Genomic DNA, 24,208 nt, shown 5'->3' with positions numbered 1-24,208 from the left:
ACATCAAATATTTAATTTTAAATTAAACATTTAACTTTAAAAGATAAAGTAAAAATTTATCCATTGGACCCCAAGATATCCATATATATATATATATGGAAACAAATAAAGTAAAATAATCTCTTTAATAATCGTTAACCACAACATTGATATCGTAGGAACAAAACTCCTAACACTATAAAAAATCATACTTTTAGCGATGAAAATTTTTTTTGTTAAAAGTCTATTTTTCGTAAGAAAAACATTATCAATAGAATTTCCAACGAAAATTTTCCGTTGGAAAAAATGAAGACACTGCAAAGTATTCCATTAACAATGGAAAATTTTGCTAGTAAATAGATAACTGTGGTATATTTGGTTTATGGAAATCTAATATTTCAAGAGGAAAAGTGATCATTTTTTAAATTGCTTTATTTGACAAATTTTGGAGAATATAAAATTCATGTGTTTAGGGTTACTATATTTGATTAAAGGAATATAAGACTACCTATTAGCATATTTTATTATATTGCCTTTTTAGATAAATTTAGAATAATAAATCAACAAAAAAAATATGTTTTTTATTTAAAAGATGTAGTATTTTGTTGAATTATAAAAATTTGAAAAATAAATTTTTTTCATAATATATCAACAAAAACCTATTTTTTTTATATAAAAAAACGTATTCTTTGTTGAAATTATAAAAATTTGAAAATCAAATTTTTTCATAATATATCTAAAAAGATTTAAAAAGTGTGGTCCTTGTTGAGATTACAAAAATTTGAAAAATAATTTTCTCATAATATATCAACAAAGATTACATTTTTTTAAAAATTTAAAAACATAGTCTTTGTTAACAAAAGGTATGCTTTTTTTGTGTCCCCTAAAGCTAGTAATGTTGTTTATATTATGCTTTCAACTTTATTTTACAAAAATCATTAAATAAATGTAGCTAGTAAAAGATTACATTTTTATCTTAAAAACATAATCTTTTGTTGAGTGCAAATAAGAAAAAACATTCATTTTCTTTCCAAAATCTAAAAAACTCAAGAAAATGAGGGTTTTTTTTATTCTCCTACTTTTCCCCTTTTTGACACCATTTGGGAACATAAGATTCTTGTTTCTCAACCAAACCAACAAATTAAGTTACAAAAAAAATAAAATTTTGGGAGAGAAATTTGGATTCCACCAACAAAACATCCCATCACCAACAGAATTTTCATAAATAAAAACGTTTTTTATATCCACTAAATTTAATTATTTTACCAAAAATTTTGGTCAGTAAATCAAAATGATATGGTTTGATTGATAATTTTACTACTTTAAGAAGCAAAAATACATTTAGATACAAAAACAATGTATAGGAATTAAAAATATATATATTTTTTAAGCATAAAATTTATGAATTCAATTTTATATACAACAATTTTATAGGAATTGTTGTTACAATCAAGTCATTCACTCATTTTCAACCAATTATGACTCTTTATGCGAATTAAATTTTAGGAAGCAAAAGCATATACAAGAAAAAAAAAGTAAATAGTAAAAACAACAACCAAACAATAACATAAAAAAAAAAATGGGTAGCTTTTGAATAACTTAATGGAACAGGCATCAAGACAAAAGCTTATGCAAGCCTCAAAGTACCAAAACAAAAAAAAAAAAAGACAAAGAGATAAAAGAGAATGACAAAAGATGAACAAGAAATTAATCTTAAGATAGGGTTTTTGCCATCTTAAAGAGGAAAAGCAAGAGTTTTAGTGATATCTATTGTGAGAACATCGTATGATTTACGCTTATAAAGCACCACTCCTTTCTTGGGATCAAAGTTCTGCGGGGATGCTATAGTGGATGGGATTGCTTCCTTATTGTTTTCGATTGCGTATTAGATTTTTATTCTCAGTTTTGGAGAAAAGGTGGAAAAATGATGAGAATGAAGGTGAAGTGGAATGACAGAGGGGTGAGGTGGAGAGATTGAGAGAGGTGAAGAAAAAGAGATAGCTATGAAAGTTATGGCCATTGGAGCCCAATTAGTTTTGTTGAAATCGAAAAATAAAAGAAAGGATAGATAGTTTTGTAAAATGGATTAGATGATAACCAACTTTAACCACGCATCATATACAAACTTTGTTACTCCTTCAGTTTCATATATAAAAAAATAAAATAATTTTTTAACTAAAATAAAATAAAATTTAAGAAAATGAAAAAAAAAAAAACCTTTTATTATATACAAATATTTCGGTACAAGTAATATATAACTTAAATTTCTTTTGGATTTTTTATCAAATTAATAAGAGTTAATACCACCCCTAATCCTTAAAATTTAACTCAAATTCTATTTTATTCTTTAATTTTTAAAAAGTTTTAATTGGATTCTTAATTTTTTAAAGTTGGCTAACATTGGTTCTTACGTATATCAAACCATTTAAATTGATGGTAAATGCCAACTAGTGCTATGTGGATAGTGTCAGTTGACATCTCATGTAGTATACGGTGGGACCAAACTAAAATTTTTTTCAAAACTTAGAGACCAAATGTGCTATTATCTTAATTTTTTATATTTCAAATATATTTTATAAAAGAGAGATTATTTGATATATTGTCAGCAAAGTTTTTTATCTTAATACTTAGGTTAGCATAGTGACACATGTTTCACTTTTTTTAATTAATTTTTTATTTTTAAATATACTTTAAAGGACATATGTCACATTGTTAATCTTGCTTATGGAGTTAAAAAGCTTTGCTCAAAGTGTATTTGATAAATTCTCTTTATAAAATATTATATTTAAAATAATATATTTATATTTCTTATTATAAAATATTTATATTACTTATTATAAAATAATAGAAAAAAATATTGAAAAAAATTAAAATTCAAAATCTTTTTAAAAAAATTATATCATTTTAAAAAATTAAATAAAAATTTCTATATCAATTTAAAAATTAAATAAAAAACTTTATATCATTTTAAAATATTAAGAAGCGGTTTTCATACCATTTAAAAAAAATTAAACTATTAATTTATTCATAAATTTGTTTCTATTAAAGGGTTAAATACTCATTTGTACCATGCACTATATACTTTTTTATCAATTTGATATCTAAAAAAAATAAAATTATTACTTTATAATTCATTTTGGTATCTTGGACTAACGTTATTAGTTAATTTGCTAATGTGATATGAATATCCAATAAAATGTTAACATATATCAAAAAGTTTAATCAACTTTACATAATCAATTACTATGTTTGCATTAAAAGAAATTTTTAAAAAAATTCTAAATTTTTTTTTGTAAAATTGTAAAAATTCAAATTTGTGAAGATTCAAAAAATTTAAAAATTTAATAAAAATCATAAAAAAAAATTCAAAAACTATTTGAAAATTAAAAAAAATAATAAAAATAAAATTTTTGAAAATTAAAAAAAAATCACTAAAACATAAAAAAAGATTGAAAATTAAAAAATCTAAAAATTTTTTATGAAAAATCTGAAATTTTTTTTAAAAATTTTGAAAAAATAAAAAAATTTTAAAAATCTTAACTATTCTAGAAAATAACAAAATTTCTAAAAAATAAAAAATCTTAAAATTTTAATAAATAATCCAAGTAAATTCAAAAAGAAGTTCTAAAAATTTTTTAAAATATATAACAAATGCAAATCTCAAAATGCAAAAAATGAAATTTTTTTAGAATCTTTTAAAATTTTCAATTTTTTTTTTAAATTTTGGATTTTTCAAAAATTATATATATTTTTTATTTTTAGTGTTTTTAAAGTTATGGTGCTTTTTTTTTTTAATTTAAGAAATTTTAATTTTTAGTAAAATTTTAATTTTTTTGAATTTTTTCTAATTTTTAAAAATATTTTATTTTTGTAAAAACATTTTAAAATTTTTATTTTTTTAAATTTTTTTAATATTGATGTAACAATTAATGATATAATTGTGATTGAACTTTTTAATGCATGTTAATATTTTATTTTATATTCATATCACATTAATAAATTATTGATAATATTAGTCATAATCAAAAATATCAAAATGAATAATAAAATGAACATTAAAAATACTAAACTGATATTTTTATTGTTTTAAATATTAAAATTGATAATATATATATATATAATACAAGAATCAAATTTATTTTTCTATTAAAAAATTAAAATTTACTAATCTCTATCTATCGATACGTACGATTAAACTTATCCCTCTTTTCAATTTAAAGCCAACTCTGTTTTGATATTAAAAAATATTTAAGGGTCAATTTTTTTTATTTTACTCTAATCCTTTCCCTTTGATTCTCTTTTCATCTCCTCCCTCAGTCTTTTACATCAAAGTTTTTTGCCAGTTTCTGCATCAAAGAAGATTTAAAAAGAAAAACGTGACCTTTGAGTAAGCTGAAAACCCAACTTGCTAGCCCTCTCTTGCCAGTTCTCTTTGCAGTGCATTGCTTCTCTTTCTTCTCTCTTTCTTTGCTTGCTTAACATTTTCTCTCTCTCATGTGGAAATTTCGCACTAGATAAAATAAAGAGGAGGAACATAGAGAGTGGAAGAGTTGATTGGTGATAGAGGGGAGGGAAAGAGAAGAATTAAAATGAAAATCAAGATGGAAAGGACATTGGTGGAAATTTTCAAATTGGCGCTGCATCCAGGGATCTTCAAACAAGGAAAGACAGTCCATGGTCTTCCAGCGAAGATAGTTTATGGGTTTCGAAAATCGAGCAATTATAGTTCATGAGTTTTCATTCATACTATTTTCGGTACACCATGAGTTCGATTTTGAAAAGTCTTATTATAAACTTGAGGAAATAAGAACTAAAGACGCAAATAACAATAAGGTGAATTTGACATTTTAAATTTTCGATATTTATATTTTTGTGTATTTATGCGGCGTTATGCATATATATTTTATTCGATTTATTATTGTTAGAAGTTTATTTTTATAATTATTTATTATTTGAATGATATTAATTTTTTATAACATTGATTGGGCATTTTATATTTTTCTGTATATTTATGTGGGGTTTTGCATATATTTTTTATTTTATTTATTATTGTTAGAAGTTTATTTCTATAATTATGTATTATTTGGATGATATTAATTTTTTATAATATTGATTGGGCCTTTTATATTTTTCTATATATTTATGTGGGGTTTTGCTTATATTTTTATTCTATTCATTATTATTAGAAGTTTATTTTTATAATTATGTATTATTTGGATTATATAAATTTTTTATAATGTTGATTGATGATTGGGCCTTAATTAATTGTTTTGTTAGTTAAAGAGAATTAGAATTGCTATCAAGAGAATTAGGGTAGCCAAACCTGATTGATCCTATGCATGAATTAGACCTACAACATGAAAGCTCCTAAACTAGAAACTGCCTTCTCATCTTCATTTCTATCTCTTTAGTTTCTCGCATGTGAAAGCAAAGAAGTGGATATTGTTTATTCTTAGATAATTACAGGAAAAAACTATCTACCATAATGAAAAGAGATATTTATACTTAGATAATTACTGGAAAAAACTGTGTACCATAATGAAAAGAGATATTGGTATAGAAAACTTGGTCAATTGTTCTAATTCCATGTAATGGGCGTAGGCTTTCTACTTTTTAAAGCATAGGTTGCTGATTGAATCAAAAGTCATTCATCGGCAATTAGTTTAAAGATTTTGTGCTTTTTAGTTCAAAGGTTCTAGCCAAGTAACTAAGTAGGCTTTATTCCAATTAGAGATATTCTTAATGCCTAAATCTCTTTGAAATTTAGATTGAAAGAATTATGATCAGTAAACGAGCTTATGCTGTTTAATGGCCAACTATGTTTTACAATGTTAATTCTATGTTCTTTCTTCTTGAACATTATCATAAGTTTTACTTTATCGCTTCATCATTGAGCCACTATTTTAAGACTTTGTTGGGTTTGAAACTGCCTTTTGGGGTTGAAGATTTAGAAATTTGGACATGAATGACATCTGGCCAGAAAATGATCATAGGTTGTTTAGTGGTTTGCTGTTTTTTACAAAGGACAGTCGATTGCCGTGCCTTTTTTACCTGTTGGGTCAAATTTGTATAAGGCGAGTTTGATTCCCTCTATAGGGCAATTGGCTGCACTTTAATACATAATTCTTGAAGGGATTTGTGATGAATAGATGGTATATTTTATATATAATAGTGACCAATCAAAAAAGTATTGTCTAGTTTGCCTCACCTTTCATATTAGCATTTTTTGAAATTCAAGCTTTGTACTACAGTTTTATGTTTAAATTATTATTATATTCAGATTACCACTTGTATTACAATTTTATGTTTAAATTTTATATTCAAATTATTATTATATTTTATGTTTAAATATTTTAAATATTATATCTTTTTCTTTTTTTTCAGAAAAAAAGGTTGCCATACTTGCTTCTCTCCAACCTCTGCAAGTATGGCATTCCCCTAGACATTAGAAACTTTCCTTTGAAATCCCAAAATTTGAAAAAACTAGAAGTCTCTCCACCGCAAATGCAATTTCTTCACCCTACTAAATTTTCTTTTATATTAACTATAATCTTCAGTAGATTTACAAGAGAGATTGAGAGAGTCTTTTTGGGTTTCAATAGATTTTTGATCCATGAATCCTGGTTGTTGTGTGGCTTGCAGATTTTTGACGATGAGATGTGCTGCTGATTGCATTCTCTCTCCTTATTTTCCATCCAATAATTCCCAAAGATTTGTTTCCGTTCACAGAATCCATGGTGCCAGTAATGTCACAAACCTACTTCAGGTAAATCTCCCTCACCATGCATATACCTATAAACTCTTCATATATAAAGATTTGGTTCTGTTCACAGAACCAACTATACTCTTGACAGTGACACACATGGTTTTAACTTATTTTCTTTTGATTATCCAGCAACTCCCAATCCATTTGCGAGATGAAGCAGCAGATTCCTTGTACTTCAAGGCACAAAATCGGATTGAAGACCCTATCTATGTCTGTGTTGGGCTCATATTTCTGTTGCAGCAACAGATAAACAATGCAGAGAGCCAGATAGCTAAAACCCAGGCTGAGATTGCAGTTCTGAAATTTCAGGCCCATCATCCCCAAGCTTATCACTTCTGATTTCAATAATTTGTTGCAACAGCATTTGGACAATGTTGCCAACCTCAGCTTCTCCAATTAAGCTTTCTCTGGGTTTAAGTAGGATTGTGTTTGTTCAAATGGGGTGAATAACACCAAACAAGCTTAGTCATCATGGAGTAAAAGTGACTTGACAAAAGGCATAGATTCAAATAGTGGCACATGCAAACTTTGTTTAAGCCGAAGTATTTTGAGGTTTTATTATCTGATATGGTACATATTCCTTGTTTTTCATTAACTGTTAACTGCTTGAGTCATTAGCAATGCACATGAGGAATCTAGGAACCACTTCTTGTCTACACGTTCTTCTTTCCATAGAAGTTTGGACTCTAGTTTTAAATCCTTCTATGAAGCAAAGAACTACTGATGATCTGAATTCTGAATTTGATTCAGTGAAAACTTCTCTGATATGTAAATCCTTTTTTGCAATCATCTTTGGCTTGTTTGTTCTGGACACATATTATCATATCCAGACAGAAAAGAAATTAAAGCTCATGTTTCGTATCACCTTGTTAAGGATGTTACAGCATAGCATAGTGAACTATCAAGGATTACAGGCAACCTTTTAAACTTACTTGAAATGATATGTTCGTATGTTATATCTCATTAATATTTTTAATTTCTTGTTGTTTGACTCTGTTCATTCTTTCGTAGTTGTTCATCTGATGTTGATCTGCCGCTTTATCTTGAATCAGTTTTGCAACTCTTTTAGCAGGTTATCCTGCTTACTTTTGGATAGAATGAAAGTTCAATCATAAGAAAAAGAAGGTATCACATGCATTTGCGACAGCACATGATACACAAATTGTTCATATGCAACTTGTCACAGGTAATAAAAAAAGGAGAGGATGCTCATGTATAGGTGTTGGTATGAAGAGGATAAATAGAGGTTGGTTTTATCTCATATATTTTGATTCCTCTAATATCTTATTTACTAGTCAAATATTTTTTTGGTAAAAATTAGACAGTGACCTTGAAATTGCCATTGATTTTGGACATAGAAATAAATTCATTGACAACTCCTAATCAAATCATTAATCTCAATACTAAAACGAGCGAGCGCTAGAGATGAAACTTGCAACACTCACAAAACTAAAATGTGATTTTATTGGAATTTAACATTAATTAAAGTTAAAAACGAAACAGCACATAATAAAAAGCAAAAATTATAAAATTAATATAATTAAATTATAGAATTTTCCTTACATAAAATTATTGATATATTATAAGTAAATAAAATTAATCAAATTTACGTTTACCATTACATACAAATTATTGATATAATTTATAAATAACCAAATGTTAAGAATAATTATTTTTGTATACATCTAAATGGAGATTGGAGAAGGCTTTTATAACTGGCTTTTGCCATCCCTCAATACAGAAAGTCCAAAGCTCAGACAACGCATTAGTATAACTTGTAACAGACCACAAAGGCCCATACCTGTTTTTAACCAAAATCTGCAAAATCAGAAAGCAAACATAGCCATTCAAGAACTGGTTTTCCAGACTTCTGTTGACTCTGCTTTGGGAAGTCACAAATTCTCAACTGCCCTCGAGGTGTAGAACAATAAAAACAAAAAAATGGGGGATATTGGCAGGCATAGGCGTGAACCTTTGTGGGAAAGGAAGGGACCCATCTAAGGTAATGGCACTTGTCTCTCATTTCTTCAAGTTGCTGCAGTTCATTTCTCTCTTTTCAGTTTCTTCCCTCTCTTGGCCTCCCCCTTTTGGCCCCTTTTTGCCTTTGGTCAGTTCCTCAACTTCAGGTCAATGGTTCTATATTTCTATACTATGTTGCTTTTTATTATCATTATTACTATTTGGGTTTAGATTTATATTTTCTAGCTAAGGATTTTTTTGGGCCAAAATTTTCATTAATATCAAAATATAGATGGAACAGTGCTTCATTTTCTTAAAGTAGTTAGTTTACTGCATTGCTGGATATATTGTCTTGAGTGAATGTGAAATCATCCCAATATGAAAGAAAATACAGTTTGATTTTTGGTGTTCATCCCTGAGTTAGTTTTTGATCAAGAATAAATATTTGTTTCTGTATGTGAGTATCTGAGCTATCTGTAATACCTATAAGATTAGTTTTATTGGAAAATCTTTCTACGTATGCCGTTTAAGAAAAGAAAGGATTTGGAAAAGTTAGAAAGAGGAATTAAGGACTAGTTTACTTTTACTGTTGCAATTAGAAACAGTTTGGATTAAAAAAATATGTTTAAAAAGTTTAGTTAGAAATGCGTGGTTAAAAATTAAAAGTGTTTAGTATTATTCTAAAAAAGTATTATGAGTAATTCTATACCATTTGGGATAGGGATGTTCGAGTTGTTTTGTAGGAATGAGAGCAATTAAATGGTTCTTGTAAAGTTTTTGGTATAAATCTGCGTAACTCATAAGAATATGATCAAATATAGGTTTTTTTTTTTTATTTTGTGATTCTCGCACATCACTTGTTAGGGTAGTTGGACGAACATGGGACCTAGGTGTGGATGGATAAGAAAGTCATGGAGTTGATTGGTACACTGTAGTCGAAGCATGACTTATAGGTGAATGATATATGGGATAGATTATCTGAGGGTAATTTTTAAATTACTGCTTATTGAAACTCACAGCTTGAGTCTTACTTTCCTTTTTGTTGGGCATTTTTTTAGTAGCAGAAGACTCTTTTTTTTTTCTAATTTGTCACTCTTGATTGCATTTTCACTAATCTACCATGAAATCATCACGTCGATAAAATTTTTAGTCGTATTTCCTATCATATTCTCATAGTATGGTGATTTTAGAACACTTACAAACAGCACTATTGTTTTTTCTCCATTAGGGGAGGTTGTACCTGAGTAGTGATATCTCATCACCTTTAGGCATATTCTTTGAAAAACTTAAATGCTTTTTTCCATTCCTTATAATAAAAAGTGATTAAGAGCCATATCTATGATGTGACAGTATTGGTTGATGAAGGATCGAGTTAAATCTTTTTCACGACTTAATACAAGTCCTATCCAACTAGACATACCATATTGTAGCAAATCCAATCAAGCTATCTTGAAACATATGCATGAGTAGCTTCTCATTGCTAGTGTGTGTTGCCATCTTACGATAGTACATTATGATATGTGTAATAGGGCATTTAATACCGTCATACTTTTTAAATTTTAGGAATTTAAATTTAGGATAAATCACAACATCTAGAACCAAACAAAGGTTGGCAGCATCCATAGATTCATAAAAATCAATTTCTTCTATAACCTGTAATCTTTTCTCAATCATGCTCATAGCTTGATCGATCTTAGGGTTTTTTAAAGACACAGTCGTCTGTAATTTCACTTCTTCTTTGGTCTCATCTATTTTGAAAATTTGGATGGGCTCATCTATCTTTTCAATGAAGATAAGATTGGTATAACTCTGAACATTCCTTTGATGCATAAGACATTCTGTAACTCGAGAATGTAGTTTGTTATGGCTGAAGACTTGGAATAGTTTGGGTCTAATGTGGAGCAAAACCTAACGAATGTAGCGGCTCAATATTTTCATGTGACATGTCTTTTTCTATTGCTTTCCCTTTGTTTATCTGTTCCAATGCTTTGAGGATTTTGCTTAACTTCCCCTTAATTACTTCTTAGGCCTTTTCTAACCTCTCAAACTGGTCCGCATTGTCTTACTCCATCTTCTTAGCTTTGGCCCGAGTGTAGTACTAATGTTGAGTTATCCCCAAACCTTGATTTCCTATAATTATGGTGCAAATTTAGAATGATGTTTATGGAACCTTCAAATTATGCATAAGAATGAATGCAGTGATGCATGAATGCATGCATACACAATAAAAAAGGGTTAGTAATCATAACATGCAATCTACATGTATGTTTATGAATACACACAACAAAAAAATGAATAAAAAGAAGACAAAAAATTCAGTTAGTCACCTCAATAAAAAAAATAAAGAATAAACACTATAAATTAAGTAAAATAACAACATGACCCTAGATTTTGGTTAACTATAAAAGGTGGAAAGACATGGCTCTATCTATGGTTAGGCTCTTAAGGTTAACTATATATGATTTGGATTACCTCTAAAAGGTTTTCAAATTGTTCCTTACATATTGTCTATTACAGACTAGTAAGACACCCCAATCCTCACCCATCATAAGCTACAAACGAAAAGGGTTCAATTTGAGTGAAAGTGTTTCATAGGCCCATATGGAGACATGAAATCTCACAAAGGTATAGGTACTTCACTCTTTTCTAATGGTAGAGCTCGAGTGGAGAGCTTTATGATATGAATATGCAGATGAATGATAGATATATACAATAAATAAATAAATAAATAAGCAAGTATAAGCAATGGAAAGAAATAAATAAATAAATAATCTTAAATTTATTAAACAAGGCTTGGATAATAAGAAATCATTTACTAACCTGACTCTCAATATCTCCAGTGAAATCACCAAACTGTCATAACATATAAATTCATGGACCTACCACTAGACATGGGTTAGAGGAGTCACCACCAATATTTTGTTTAGGTGTAATTAGTCACTTGATTGAATATGTCCTAGTTAAAGAGAGGTCCCAATATTGACTTAGGTATTTTTAAATAGTAAATTTCAATTTATGAAACCAAAGTTTAGGTTTGAGAGTACAATTACGCATGAGGAATGCTACAGCACCCCAACAGCATCCATCCAAAGGATGTACCAACTAGATTTCAAATTATCCAAGCCAAAAAATGTTCTTGCTTTGCCAAAATGTTTAATATTGAAAACTAATCATAAAATTATCCCAATAGTTTGGTAGCAATTTAAGATAACTTTTTCACATCAGGAGTATTCATGGACTAATATCTCACTTTGAAGAGACTTCGTCATTGGATTGTTATATTTTATTCTAAAAAAAATTTAGTAAAGTCTCCAAATATTTGGTAAGACTTACTTTAAAGTAGATTTCTCAATAGTTTAATAAGATTTTATTGTAAAAAGATTTATAAAAATTTACTCTTTGAAAAAATTCATTAAGTCTCCCAATAGTTTGGTAAGACTTAATTTAAGAAATAATCCTCTAATAGTTTGGAGGATTAAAATTATTTTTATTATTATTTTTTAAAAAATGATTTTTTTGAATTTTTCAATAATATGGTAGATTCCATTTTTAAAAATTAAATCCATGAAAAATTTTTAATAGTTTTGTAAAATTCATGAATTTATTTTGTAAGGATTTTTATTTGAAAAAGATTTTTTTATTTTTTTTTCTTTATCATTTTTTTAAAAAAAAATTGATTTATGAAATTTTTCAATAGTTTGGTGGATTCCATAAATTTATTTAAAAATTCTTTTTTGAAATTTTAAACTTATTTGAAAAGATTTTTTTTTATTATTTTTTGTGTTTGTTCTTTGCTTCTTTTATTTTCTAGAAAGAAAAGATTTTTTTTTATAAAAACCAATAAAATTAAATAAAAAAATAAAAACTTAATAAATAAAATAAAATAAAATTGGAAAATAAAATGAAAATGAAAAAAAAACTTACGATTGGGTCGAGTCAAAGCATGAGTCGACGTGCGAGTCAGCAGGTCAGTGCTTAAATCTTGGGCTACTAAAACGCTGTCGTTTTGGGTTGCTATATAAGCTAAGTCCTAGCATTTTTTCTCAAAAACCTTTTGCTCTCTCTCTCTAAACCCTGTTTTCTTTACCTTCTTTTTAGGATAGCCAAGAACACCCACAGAAAACTTCAACCAAAAACTGGAAAAGCCATCGGTTTCTAGAAAAATTATAAAAAAAATTCAATCGAAAACTAAAAATTCCATCGGTTTTTGAAAAAGCTATCAGAATCCCACCAAAAAATTTCAACCCCGCCAAAAAATTCAACCGAAAAATTTATCTCGAGCCTAGATTTTTCCAAAAAAAATCTCAAAATTTCCCAGATTTGCCTATATTTCTTCCAAAACTCTCTAGTATCCTAATTCAAACTTTAAAAACATAAATCAAACCAGAAACTTCAAATCAAACATAGGATCCCCAAAATCAAAATCCCATAAAATCCCTTACTGTCTAAAAAAATTTCTCTAAACCACAACAACCAAAATTTTTTCCAAATTTCACTGTGTTTCCCAAAAATCAACTTTATCTTTCCTGGAATTTTTTCGTTCAATTATAGGTAGTCCTCAATCAATTTAAGGATCAGGCAGAATTTAATATCAGGATTTAAGCCTGGGTTGGTTCTATTCGAGCATGATTTATGGCTAATTTCTTGTTGATTTATTTGGATTAAAACTTAAAATGAATTAAAACCTTTGACTGTGTGAATTCAATTCCAATTTCAGTTTCTTGGATCATCGATCAAGAAGAAAGGAAAATGAAAAAAAAAAATAAAAAATAATATGATAATAATATGAAAACAATATAATATAATATAATATAATAATATAATCATACCATAATATAATAATATATAATAACATATCAAACTATATAATATGACCAAAATGATAACAAATGACCCTAATCGACCTCGAAACACAAATGAATGTGTATAAATATATTGAAACATTTTAAGAGTTTTTCAATAATAAGATTCTAATATATTTTTCAAAGAAAAATGAAATAATAAATTTTCATTTAAAAAAAAAAAGAAAGAGAAAATTTCATAAAAAATGAAAAAAAATTATGATAAAATAAAAGGAATTAAAGAAATTATTTAAATATCAAAATTAATATTTTTTTAAATTAAAAGACAACACAAGATTAATTAATTCAGTTCTTGGACGGGCTATGTTAATTCTTCTCTTTTCGTGTACTTTCAGATCCAAAATATTTTAACATATTTAAAATTATTTTTTTAATAAAATTTTAATTTATTTTAAAAAATTTATAAAAAATAAAATTTATTAAATAATTAATCACACCTAAACTAGAAGAAATGAATGATGACTGCTCGTGTTTTAGCAATCCCAAAACCGACACAAGTAATCTTTCCTCCAAGAACTGCTATGAGATAGGGGGCCGCACGCAAGCTATCAAATATCTCTAAGAACAAAAGGAATTCTCGTTGGAATTCCGAGGTAGATAAAAAATGGTTTAAAAATCCTAAACGGAAAGCTAACTTCGGGACTGCCGTTGAACTTGTCTTTAACCACGAGATGAAAACATTTCCTGGGGACAGGGACAAACATGGTAAGATTCATAATAACGGTTTCTTGATTTATATAAGAAATCTCCTTCAACATTTATATGACAGGTTGGGACAAAGAACCGATTTATCGTGGGCAGCGGTAGCTAGGGAATTTGTTCTCTTTTCATGTCCATTATTTTTGTCCCAACCTGTTTCAATTTTGTTTTATGAAAAAGCACTTGAAAATTGCTTTTAGCTTTTGTAGTTTTTTTTTTTTTTTTTTTTAAATTGTAAAAATCTTGTATGGTCCACCATTTTCTTAAACTCCTAAGTTAAGTGGAAAATATATTTTTAAAGTGTCTTTAAGCAAGATTTAAGCAGTGTTTAAAATTTGATTAGATAATTATTTTTTGAGTTTTAAAAAAAATAAAATCAATTAATAAATATACTTTAAAATCGACGAAAGTTTGTTTTTATTTTTTAATGTTATATATGAATGATATTTTATTAGCTCGTAATGATGTTGAATTATTTCATGAAATTTACACGTCACTAATTGCGTGTTTGGCACAGCTTTTTGAATGACTCCTATACTTTGAAAAGCTGAAGTCGAATATGTGGCAGAGTCTAGAAACCTTATGCGGGAAGTGGTTGATAGCTTCTAGAAAACCAAGAGCTGAAGCTACGATTTGTAGCTTCAATTTAATGGACTGTCTACAATTTATGCGTGGAGTGTAAGCCGGCGAACATGATGAAAATTTTAAATTTAAATTTTATTCCAAATTTATTATTTAAAATTTAAAATTTAAATTTAAATTTAATTTAAGATAAAAAATAAATTATTTAAATTCATTCGATTAAATTTATTTATCAAATAAAAAAATTTTAATTTTAATTTTTAATTTAAAACTTAATTATTTATATTTAAATTCATATATATAATAATAATTTTTTAATTAAAATAATAAAAATATATATATTAAAATATAAAAATTTAATTAAACTCATTAGTTATTCAAATTAAATATTAAAAAATTCAAACTCAATACCATTGATAAATGAAATTGTTCGAACTCGACGTCAACTTAATAATAATAAAATTAAATTTAAATTTTATTTAAATGATATCGAATAATTTACGAGTATTCTCGTACTTATAAAAATAGAGTTTTGATATTAATAAATTTTTATTTATTCTTACTTTATATTTAACCAAAATTTTAATATTACAAGCAAGCCACATGCACATGCACATTTTTCAGATATAATTCTTCCAAACCAAAATTTTTATTGAGATTTTTTTTTCTTTTTACTTAAGTACAACTATAAGAAACGAATAAATTAAGGTGTGATCCTCCAAAAAAAAAAAAGACTCTAACATGTGACAATAATTAAATTTTTCCAAGTCAAATAAATCAAACCACTTCCCCTGATATTCTCTAATTATCATGATTAAACTAAAAACAACAAAAACCCATCTCCAGATTGCCTTCTTTTATTTATTTTTTTTTCTTGTAGCCACCGTACTTCATTTTTCTTCTTTCATTTATTCTTTTACTTCTAAATTCTAGTGATATAATTCACTTTTCTTTTCTTTTCTTTTTTTTTTATTATATTATACAATCCAAAACTATCAAAAGGTACATGACATTATCTGTTAATTTTTTATTTTTATTCTAATACATTAATTTATTCTAGTACATGATACTGAGATGCTTAACACTCAGTGATCCAATAGCTGAATCTTTAATAAAGGGCATATGACATTCTTTTTTATTTTTAAAGCAATACTTTTACATATTTCTTTCATTTTAAAACTTATGACTTGGGTTTAACGAGATTATTTTTTTTTCTTTATTCACATGTTTATATGTGTATAAATTTATATATATTTATAGTATTTTTTATTAAAGGTTAAATTATTCTATTAACCAACCGTAACAGATTAAACAAAAATTTCAAATAGCAAAAAGTATAAATACTTCCAATATTATAATTATTGTGCAAAGACTAAATTCAATATAGTACAGATTAATAGCATAATTTGACCTTTATTAAAGGGTATCAAGTTTTATTGTATCATAAATTTATACTATTGTAATTCTAATAAAAATTATAAATACAATGAATATTCAATTAGTAGAACAATTAAATATAAATTTAATAAAAATTGCCTTACCAAATTTTTTTTTTTTATAATTTTAACATTTCTCAACTTTTTTATAATATTAATATCAAACAACTTTCTATATCTCAAAGTACTTTTGTGTTAATTTTACCAAACGTTATTGTAGTTTTTTTCTTACAACATTTTTATTTTAGCTTTATTCGAATAGTGCTTCTTACAGAAGCTTCAACCGAGCCAAATAGATCTTAAGCAGTTGTTATTCAATACTTTTAACATAAAAGCTCTTAAGATGCCTCTTTTGTTCTTAAAATTGAGATTAATAAAGATAGGTCTCAAAATTTGTTGAAACTTTTGCAAAACTCTTACATTGATCGTATGTTTAATAGATTTAACATGCAGAACTGTAAAATTAGAGATGCATTTATTTGAGAAAGGTGATAGACTTAATCTTAGTCGCTATTTGAAAAATGATTTAGAGAAAAAAATTCATGAAAAGCATTCCCTATTCTAATGCAGTTGGAAATATTATATATACACTGGTTTTGTACTATGCCAAATATTGCTTTTATAATAGGAATTCTTGAGAGATATCTTTCTAATTGTGATATGGATCATTGTGCTGTTACTATGAAAGTGATGAAGTACTTATAAAAGACTAATGGCCATATGTTGGTATACAAAAAAATGGATAATGTTAAGATAAAACGATATACAAATTCTAACTTTGCTGCTTGTTAGGATAACAGAAGCTTACCTTAGGTAATATTTTTATGTTCATTGGAGAAGCCATTTTAGAAGAGTGTGATTAGCTTTTTATACAATGAAAGTTGAGATTGTTGCATGCTATGGAGCTATTACGCAGCTATTTGGCTTAAAAATTGTATCTTAGGCTTTCATATTGTTGATTAAATCTCTAGATCATTGAAGATTTATTGTGATAATAAGTCAGTTGTGTTGTTCTCTTAAAACAATAAAAGCACTAATGGGTTTAAACATTTAGAGATAAAATATCTTATTTTATGTTATGAAAAAATGTAAGAATGTAGTCGAACATATTGGGATTAACAACATGATTGCTAATCCTTTAACTAAGGGGTTAAGACTTATAGTGTTTGATAAACATATTCAAATTATAGGTAATTTAGGGTCTTTTGATGTACTTCATTAATGAGAGTATATCATTTGTATTTCATACTCACACATCATGGTTTGCTTTTATGTTGGACTCTTTTGTGTTGTTATATCTATGTGATACTTGATTCCATACTTGGTTGATAATTATTGTTGGTTGAAATTCATGTTATTATTGAACTTTGGTAGTATATGTACACTTAATTAATTAAAATTTGTTATATGTTTATCAATATATGTATTATGAAATCTTAAGATTAGGTGTCTGTTTAAGTATGACTATTTTGTCACAAGGGTATGTCTCATGAATGGCACCATTAAGGAACCTCGAGGTGTAAAGTAGAAAACATCAAAACACATCAAGATGTCATAAAAATTTTTTAACAAGTTTAGAGAAATCGACAAAAAAACTGACAATAAAAAATAACCTACCAAGACCATAAATGGGTACTATTTTCTTACTATAGAGCCACACTTAGATCCATTATCGATAAAGTCACTAGTACTTATAACCACGAATTGGTTTTAAGTCAACAACAGACATAAAGGTTGACATGATTCAGTGTTAAATGGTTTTATTAGACAGGATGATTAAGATGCTGTTTCAAAGGTTAAATTATTTTTTAAAATTGTGATATGTCAAAGTAAACTTAATCAGTTTGGAGTCTTGTTTTTTATATCATATTTTCTTAAAATCAAATAACCTAGTTGATATTGCCCAAGTAGGAAAATGTTAGATTTTTCAATAAGTGGGTTACAATTACTTGATAATTTTATAATTTAACAAAATTACCAAATAAATTTAGTCCTAATACAAAATATGTATAAAAAACCAAATAATTTAACAATGATTACTTATATGTGAACTTTACATTTTTTTTATTAATCAATGTGATTAGGCGGTTTTATAAGTCTTTGACCCAAGTTTTTGATAGAAAAACTTCTAGTGTTTCAATACTAACATCCCCTCTTTACTTTTAATTTATGGCATTTACTTAATAAAAACTGCGGATAAAATAGAGCGAGTAGAAAACCTAATATCTCTAAAAAATGGCTTTGCTTTGGCTTATCAATTAAGGCTATTCAAACAGATGTCTCAATTCATTTATTTATTTATGGTATTCGAATTATCAACTAATGATCTTGGAGTTATGTTTAGATTACCGTCATTTACAACTACGTTGTTTCCCTTCAGCCATAGCCTTAAGATACCTCAATTATTCACGACTTTGAAATTTTCCTCTACACTGCTACCATGATCGCAGACGTCACTTCTGATCTCACTCCAAAAACTAATACGAAATTTTGATTAATGTACTCTCATACACATTTATATATTTTTTTTACAAAAGAGACCAAACAAGATAAATGATTTTAAGCATTAAAATTTAAAATTATGTATTCTTTTTAAAAAAATAATTACATAAATTAACCAACTAAATTTTAAATTCACATATTTTTATATTTTATTACTGAATATAAGGAAGGAACATTAATTAATTGGCTAAATATATTTTAATTACTTATCAATTAAAAGATAAAAATGTTCAAGATATTATTTGGTCCAATTAACTATCTTTGCTGTAATAATTAAGCAATCACATCACGAAAAAGGGATACAATACATTTTGAATATATCCTCTGAAAAACCTAAGAGTGAATTCGAATTGAATCTTCTTGCTCTGCTGGTATAGGAAGGTGACCCTTTTCTTGCAAGCTCTTGACAGTTTGATATAGGCACTGCTTCACCGGGGTGAACTCTAACCCCAAGTCCTTGAGCTTTTGGTTTGAAAACTTGTAAGGTTTTGCTCTTGGGTTCCTCTCATCTGAGCACCTTGATTTGTCAAATGTCACAATTACAGCATCTTAGTTTCCACATTTGGTTGAAAATATTGTAAAACACAAACAAGGTACTTAATTTCATCAAAATGTACATCAAACAAAATTGATTATTTTACCCAGTGTACCCAACGATGAATTCAAAATTTTTTCTACAAAATGTCCACTTATAATATATAAAAAAATTTATTGATGAATTTATTAATTTTATTGAACAAAAAAATTTTCAGAAAAAAATTTTGAAAAAAAATTTCTTTCAAATTTTTTTATTTTTCATTTAAAAAAAAAATCTATGAACACTTCTTCAATCTTGAAACCGCCATTGCTTCTACCGCTTGTTATTGTTATGATGGACTCGTTTTGGTAGGAATCACGTTATGTTCAGCTACCCTTCCAATTATGGCCCATTAAAAGACAAAAGGCTAATCTATCTAAAGGATATGCATGAAATTTTCAAATAGAATTCTCATAAGAGAAGTTGGGGACCCTGTTTTGGACCTACCTGCAGCCCCAGAATTCATTGACTATACAAAAAATAAAAGCTTCACCTAAATTTCCCATAATTGGGAAAGCACCATGATTGAACTTCAGTAGGTGGATAGAATAGAATAATCCTTTTAGCCAACTCTCCTGAGAATTTGACAAAGACATTGGGGGTTGGTGAAGATCAATCAGCACCACTATTTATATTAACTTATTGCTTTTTAAATTCAAATTAGAAAAAAAGAAAAAGAAATCATCACTTGCTCTAAAAATCCACTTCTTGTAGGAGTAGTAGGTAAAGATCGTGACATTTGTCAAAGCTGATACACCAAACTAGAAAATGAAAGATTGCCGATTCATATGCTTATCTTCGAATGCCTTCTGCATCTTATTTTCCTTTAATTTTTCGTCTTCCACTTTGACAGAAATTATGATGATGTCACCAGTGATGAGAAATATATCAATATTAGTATCATATTTATTATTATTTTTTTTTCATAATGGGATTCAACCTTTTTTCCCCAACTTTTTGGATTTCATGAAGAAGTTTAGCCACATGCTCCACTGCCCTCCACCTCTGTGTTTTTTTTTTTTTTTTTTTTTCGTTTATTTCTTAAAAAGAATTCAGCATGTAATCATGATTTTCTCCATGAGAAAATAACTTATTTTTTTCTTTTCCAAGTTTTTCAGGTAATCTGTGAGAACTGTTATCCAATCTAATTTCCTAGAAAGTGTCCCATCTTGAGAATTAAACTTCTCAGCACAGCAAAGAAGAGTTGTTAAAAGACAAGTAAAATACCTAGCGTTTAGTAGGTTGAAGAATATGGAAATAGACTATTTCTCTTCCACCACTATCTCATGCCATGTAAACCCAAGGTGGACCCTATTATTTCATTGTTTTATGAAAAAAAATCTATTTTTAAAGCAAAATCTTTGATAAATCCTTATTACGTCTCATTTATCTTATGTTTCAACGACTAAAATGACAATAGTAAAATTCAAAACCTGTTAAAATTTGTTATGATTTTCACTTGCAGAAAATTCAAAGAGCAGAACCAACTTCCTCGCCAAACAGCAAACAAGGGTTGCCCCCACTTACCTACTGCATTACCGAGTTATTATATTAAATTTAGAGCTAATTTTTTAACCGATTATGTAAAGCTCATATGATAAAAACAATTCAGAGAGTAATTAACAGCAAAACACTTACTTGGTAGGGATGGGATACTCAGGGAAGAACTTGGTCAGAATCTCCACCACTTCTCCACGGTGGAGAACGCTCTCTGCACAGAGGTATCGGCCGGAGGCAGAGGGATTGTCAAAGACAAGAATGTGTGCTAATGCAACATCTCTCACATGAATATAGGCTTGAACTGAATTGGCATAGGTCTTTGCTGAGCCGGTTAAGTACTTGAGGATGTGAATAATGCTAGCATTTACAGTTGATTGCAGCAGTGGACCTAGCACCAAAACAGGGGTTATCACCACAAGGTCTACCCCTTTTTCATTGGCCGTTTCCCAGGCTGCCTGCTCTGCCACAGCCTTCCCGTAGCAATACCAATTCTGCAATTTTGTACATTAATCAATCATTAAATCAAGTTATCAATGTTCTATTTTAATTCAAATTCTTGGTTTAGAAGCAACTGAATTATTCAGAACTATAGGAAATCATTCATTTCAAAAATTTAATTAGCTCTAATAACTAATGACCAAAATAATAACATAGAAAGAAAATGATCCCTATCCTTTTATCGGTTGAGGGGATGATTCTAATGATGGCTATCCTATTCTAGTACAAAGTGTAACATCGAGTATACATTCATAGTATTTAGCTGATTTTGGGTACAATATTTATTAAATAAGCATGGTGGTCGGATATTTTACCAAAACAAGGAGTTTCTAGGCCCTTCTATATTTGCAAGATGCGTTAATTCAGGTTATAGACAAAGGCCAAACCAGACCCAGTCCAGAAGCAATCAGGAAAGTACCCAGTCAAGCACCAGGTCAGTTAAACTTGACTTTTCCCAAGGTTTAATATTCCTAATCATTTGTGTTTGAGCCCACACTTTTGAACTCATGTCCTGCCATTGTTTCTATTTGTTTGTATTTTTGGAAGAGATACCATAACTAATTAGTAATTACAATCTCAATGAAGAAAGAAATAAAGTCACCTTGGTATTCTTGCAGAACTCCAGGTCACTCCAGCAAGACTCATCGACCACTACATCAGGGCTCCTGTTGGGGTCCATATACACTGCACCAATAGAAGACGTGAACACCACTCGTCGAACCTTGGCCTCTGCCGCTGCTATTATCACATTCTTAGTCCCATTCACGGCCGGTTCCACCATTTGTTCCTTTAAATTAATTAAAAGCAGCCAAACCATAGCCTTCAGTTTCACATCTCATCATAAATGTAATGTAGTACACCTTGTGAATTCCATACACGTAAATTATTATATTATTTTACATATATATCTTGTAGTTTTTAGCCGTCTCAACCAATATTTGAATTTTAATGGTGAAATTCAAGTCTCAAACTCTCTTTAATTATTCTGATAGATATTTAAAGCAGAACTTGGTGACAAAAGTTGCTTGTTAAAAAAGCATTGTCCAAAAACCTCATGAAACACAAGCATTTCAACCTGGTCCTAGTTGAGCTGTGTCTTCAAACTATTTTGGCAAATGGAAGAAAAGTTGATTCATCCTTTTTTCCCCAAACTTTCTATAGAACCAAACGGATATTCCGAAAATTATAGTAAAACAAAAGCAAATTAAAAATGAATAACTTACAGGATCATCAGTCACAGGTGAAGCTGTGTGGAAAACTCCATCACACCCATTAATGGCTTCCTTAAGAGACTCATAATCAAGAAGATCTGCTTTGTGAAGAGTTAGCCTCTCATTCGCTCCTTCAAGCTCTCTCAAATGAGCATTCTTGGGATCATCTAAACAAAAAAAAAAAAAAAAAGAAAACAACGCCCAAAAAAGTTATTCACAAAACTGTTTAACATAAACAAAATAACAAGAATTCTGTCTGTCTCCTTAGTCTTTACATGCCAAAAAAAAAAAAAAGTAAAGGAAACCGACCTGGGTTCCTCACAGTGCCTTTCACGGTGTAACCTTTTTCAAGAAGAAGCTTGACGATCCAGGAAGCGATGAAGCCACCAGCACCGGTGACACAGACGATTTGGCTCCAAGGGGAAGAGCTGTCAACTGGCATATTTTTTGTTTACGGGGAATTTGGAAAACGTTGTAGGTGTAGATGACGAGATTCTAGTGTTTTTATATGAAAATTTGTGAACGTGGCCTTCTTGCTTTTTGGTTTTGGTGCTCTGGTTTGTTCTGCTGTTCGGGGTATGTATTTATAAGGCAAAAAATGATTACCTCACTCACCAACCACAGCTAATTAAAAATTAGAGGAGAAGCTACGCTCGGTTTTACGTTTGTCAACTTTAAACCAATACGTAAAGGTTGAAAAAAGCAAGGCTGGTTAATGAAAATATTTTCCGTTTTTACTTTTTATTTTTATTTTTTGAAAATAGTTTTTATTTTTTATTTTTTATTTTTTGAATTTTAAAAAACATGTTTGGTATATAAAATAAAAATTTATTTTCAAAAACGAAATTTATGAAAATATGTTTGGTTTGTTCATTTTCAAAATAAAAAATATGAAAATAATAATTAAATAATTAAGTAAATTGCATCTTTTAAAAAAATGTAATTAAATAATAAAAGTAAATTGCAATTAAAATAAATAAAAAATTCAAATAAAAATCAATTCATAATGTTAATAAAAAAATAAAATATACTTTAATATTATACAACTAACCTCACCTCTTAATTGTTATAACTTTTGAAATCTTAATTGTACCTATAACTATTCTATAAAGATATTGTAGATACCTTAATTTGTCTGAGCTTAGGCTCGAACCCATTGGGCTTGATTCAACAAGGGTCCATTGGATTTAGTTCAGCTCTGGCCCAATTTTAGTTTTAAATTTTTAATTTGATTTTTTATTATTTTATTATTTTCGTCATTTTGATTTTTATTTTGATTTTATTTTTATTTTGGTGTCTTGATCCGAAAATTAAGCTTTAATTTTTGTCTCATTCTGGAATAAGGGCTGGTAGAGTTGGACTGAGATTCAAGGATTAAATCCTAGTCAAAAAGGGAATAGGACTTGATCAGAAATTGTTTATGATCAATACCTATAAATAGAGGCTCAAACAGGAATCAAAGGACATGGATCAGAAAGAAATAAGGAGAAAACATAAGCAAAAGAAAAAGGTTCTGGAGAATTATGAGCAATTTTTAGGATTTTTGGGAATTTTTTCAGATTTTTGGATAATTTTTTTCTGGGAATTTTCTGGAAAAATCTAGATTCAGACGAAATTTTCGGCAAAACTTGAGTTTT

General features: G+C 28.1%; 1 protein-coding gene and 1 pseudogene across 4 annotated transcripts; one reads left to right on the top strand and one right to left on the bottom strand.

Moving 5' to 3' along the window:
* Nucleotides 1-6,577: 6,577 nt before the first annotated feature.
* Nucleotides 6,578-7,422, top strand: LOC111278694 (LOB domain-containing protein 23-like; annotated as a pseudogene). Its single transcript, XR_016344229.1, has 2 exons — nt 6,578-6,745; nt 6,875-7,422. The product of XR_016344229.1 is annotated as an LOB domain-containing protein 23-like (transcript).
* An 11,546-nt stretch (nt 7,423-18,968) lies between these two features.
* Nucleotides 18,969-23,170, bottom strand: LOC111278784 (cinnamoyl-CoA reductase 1-like). 3 transcript variants are annotated; one of them, XM_022865405.2, is made up of 5 exons: nt 22,881-23,170; nt 22,584-22,738; nt 21,962-22,147; nt 21,001-21,353; nt 18,969-19,302 (listed from the first exon to the last, which is right to left on the bottom strand). In XM_022865405.2, exons 1-5 carry the CDS (start codon nt 23,011-23,013, stop codon nt 19,119-19,121), a joined length of 1,011 nt encoding a protein of 336 aa, XP_022721140.2. In that variant the 5' UTR covers nt 23,014-23,170; the 3' UTR covers nt 18,969-19,118. The 3 variants fall into 3 exon arrangements, with proteins under 3 accessions (XP_022721140.2, XP_022721141.2, XP_022721142.2); XM_022865406.2 differs by lacking the exon at nt 18,969-19,302 and adding an exon at nt 19,309-19,937; XM_022865407.2 differs by lacking the exon at nt 18,969-19,302 and adding an exon at nt 20,723-20,892.
* Nucleotides 23,171-24,208: the final 1,038 nt, after the last annotated feature.

This window comes from Durio zibethinus, chromosome 8, assembly GCF_047325235.1.
Source record: "Durio zibethinus cultivar Kanyao isolate XHJ-2024 chromosome 8, ASM4732523v1, whole genome shotgun sequence".
NCBI lineage: Eukaryota > Viridiplantae > Streptophyta > Magnoliopsida > Malvales > Malvaceae > Durio > Durio zibethinus.
Note: the sequence above shows the minus strand (reverse complement) of the source record. Positions and strands in the feature narration are given on the sequence as shown.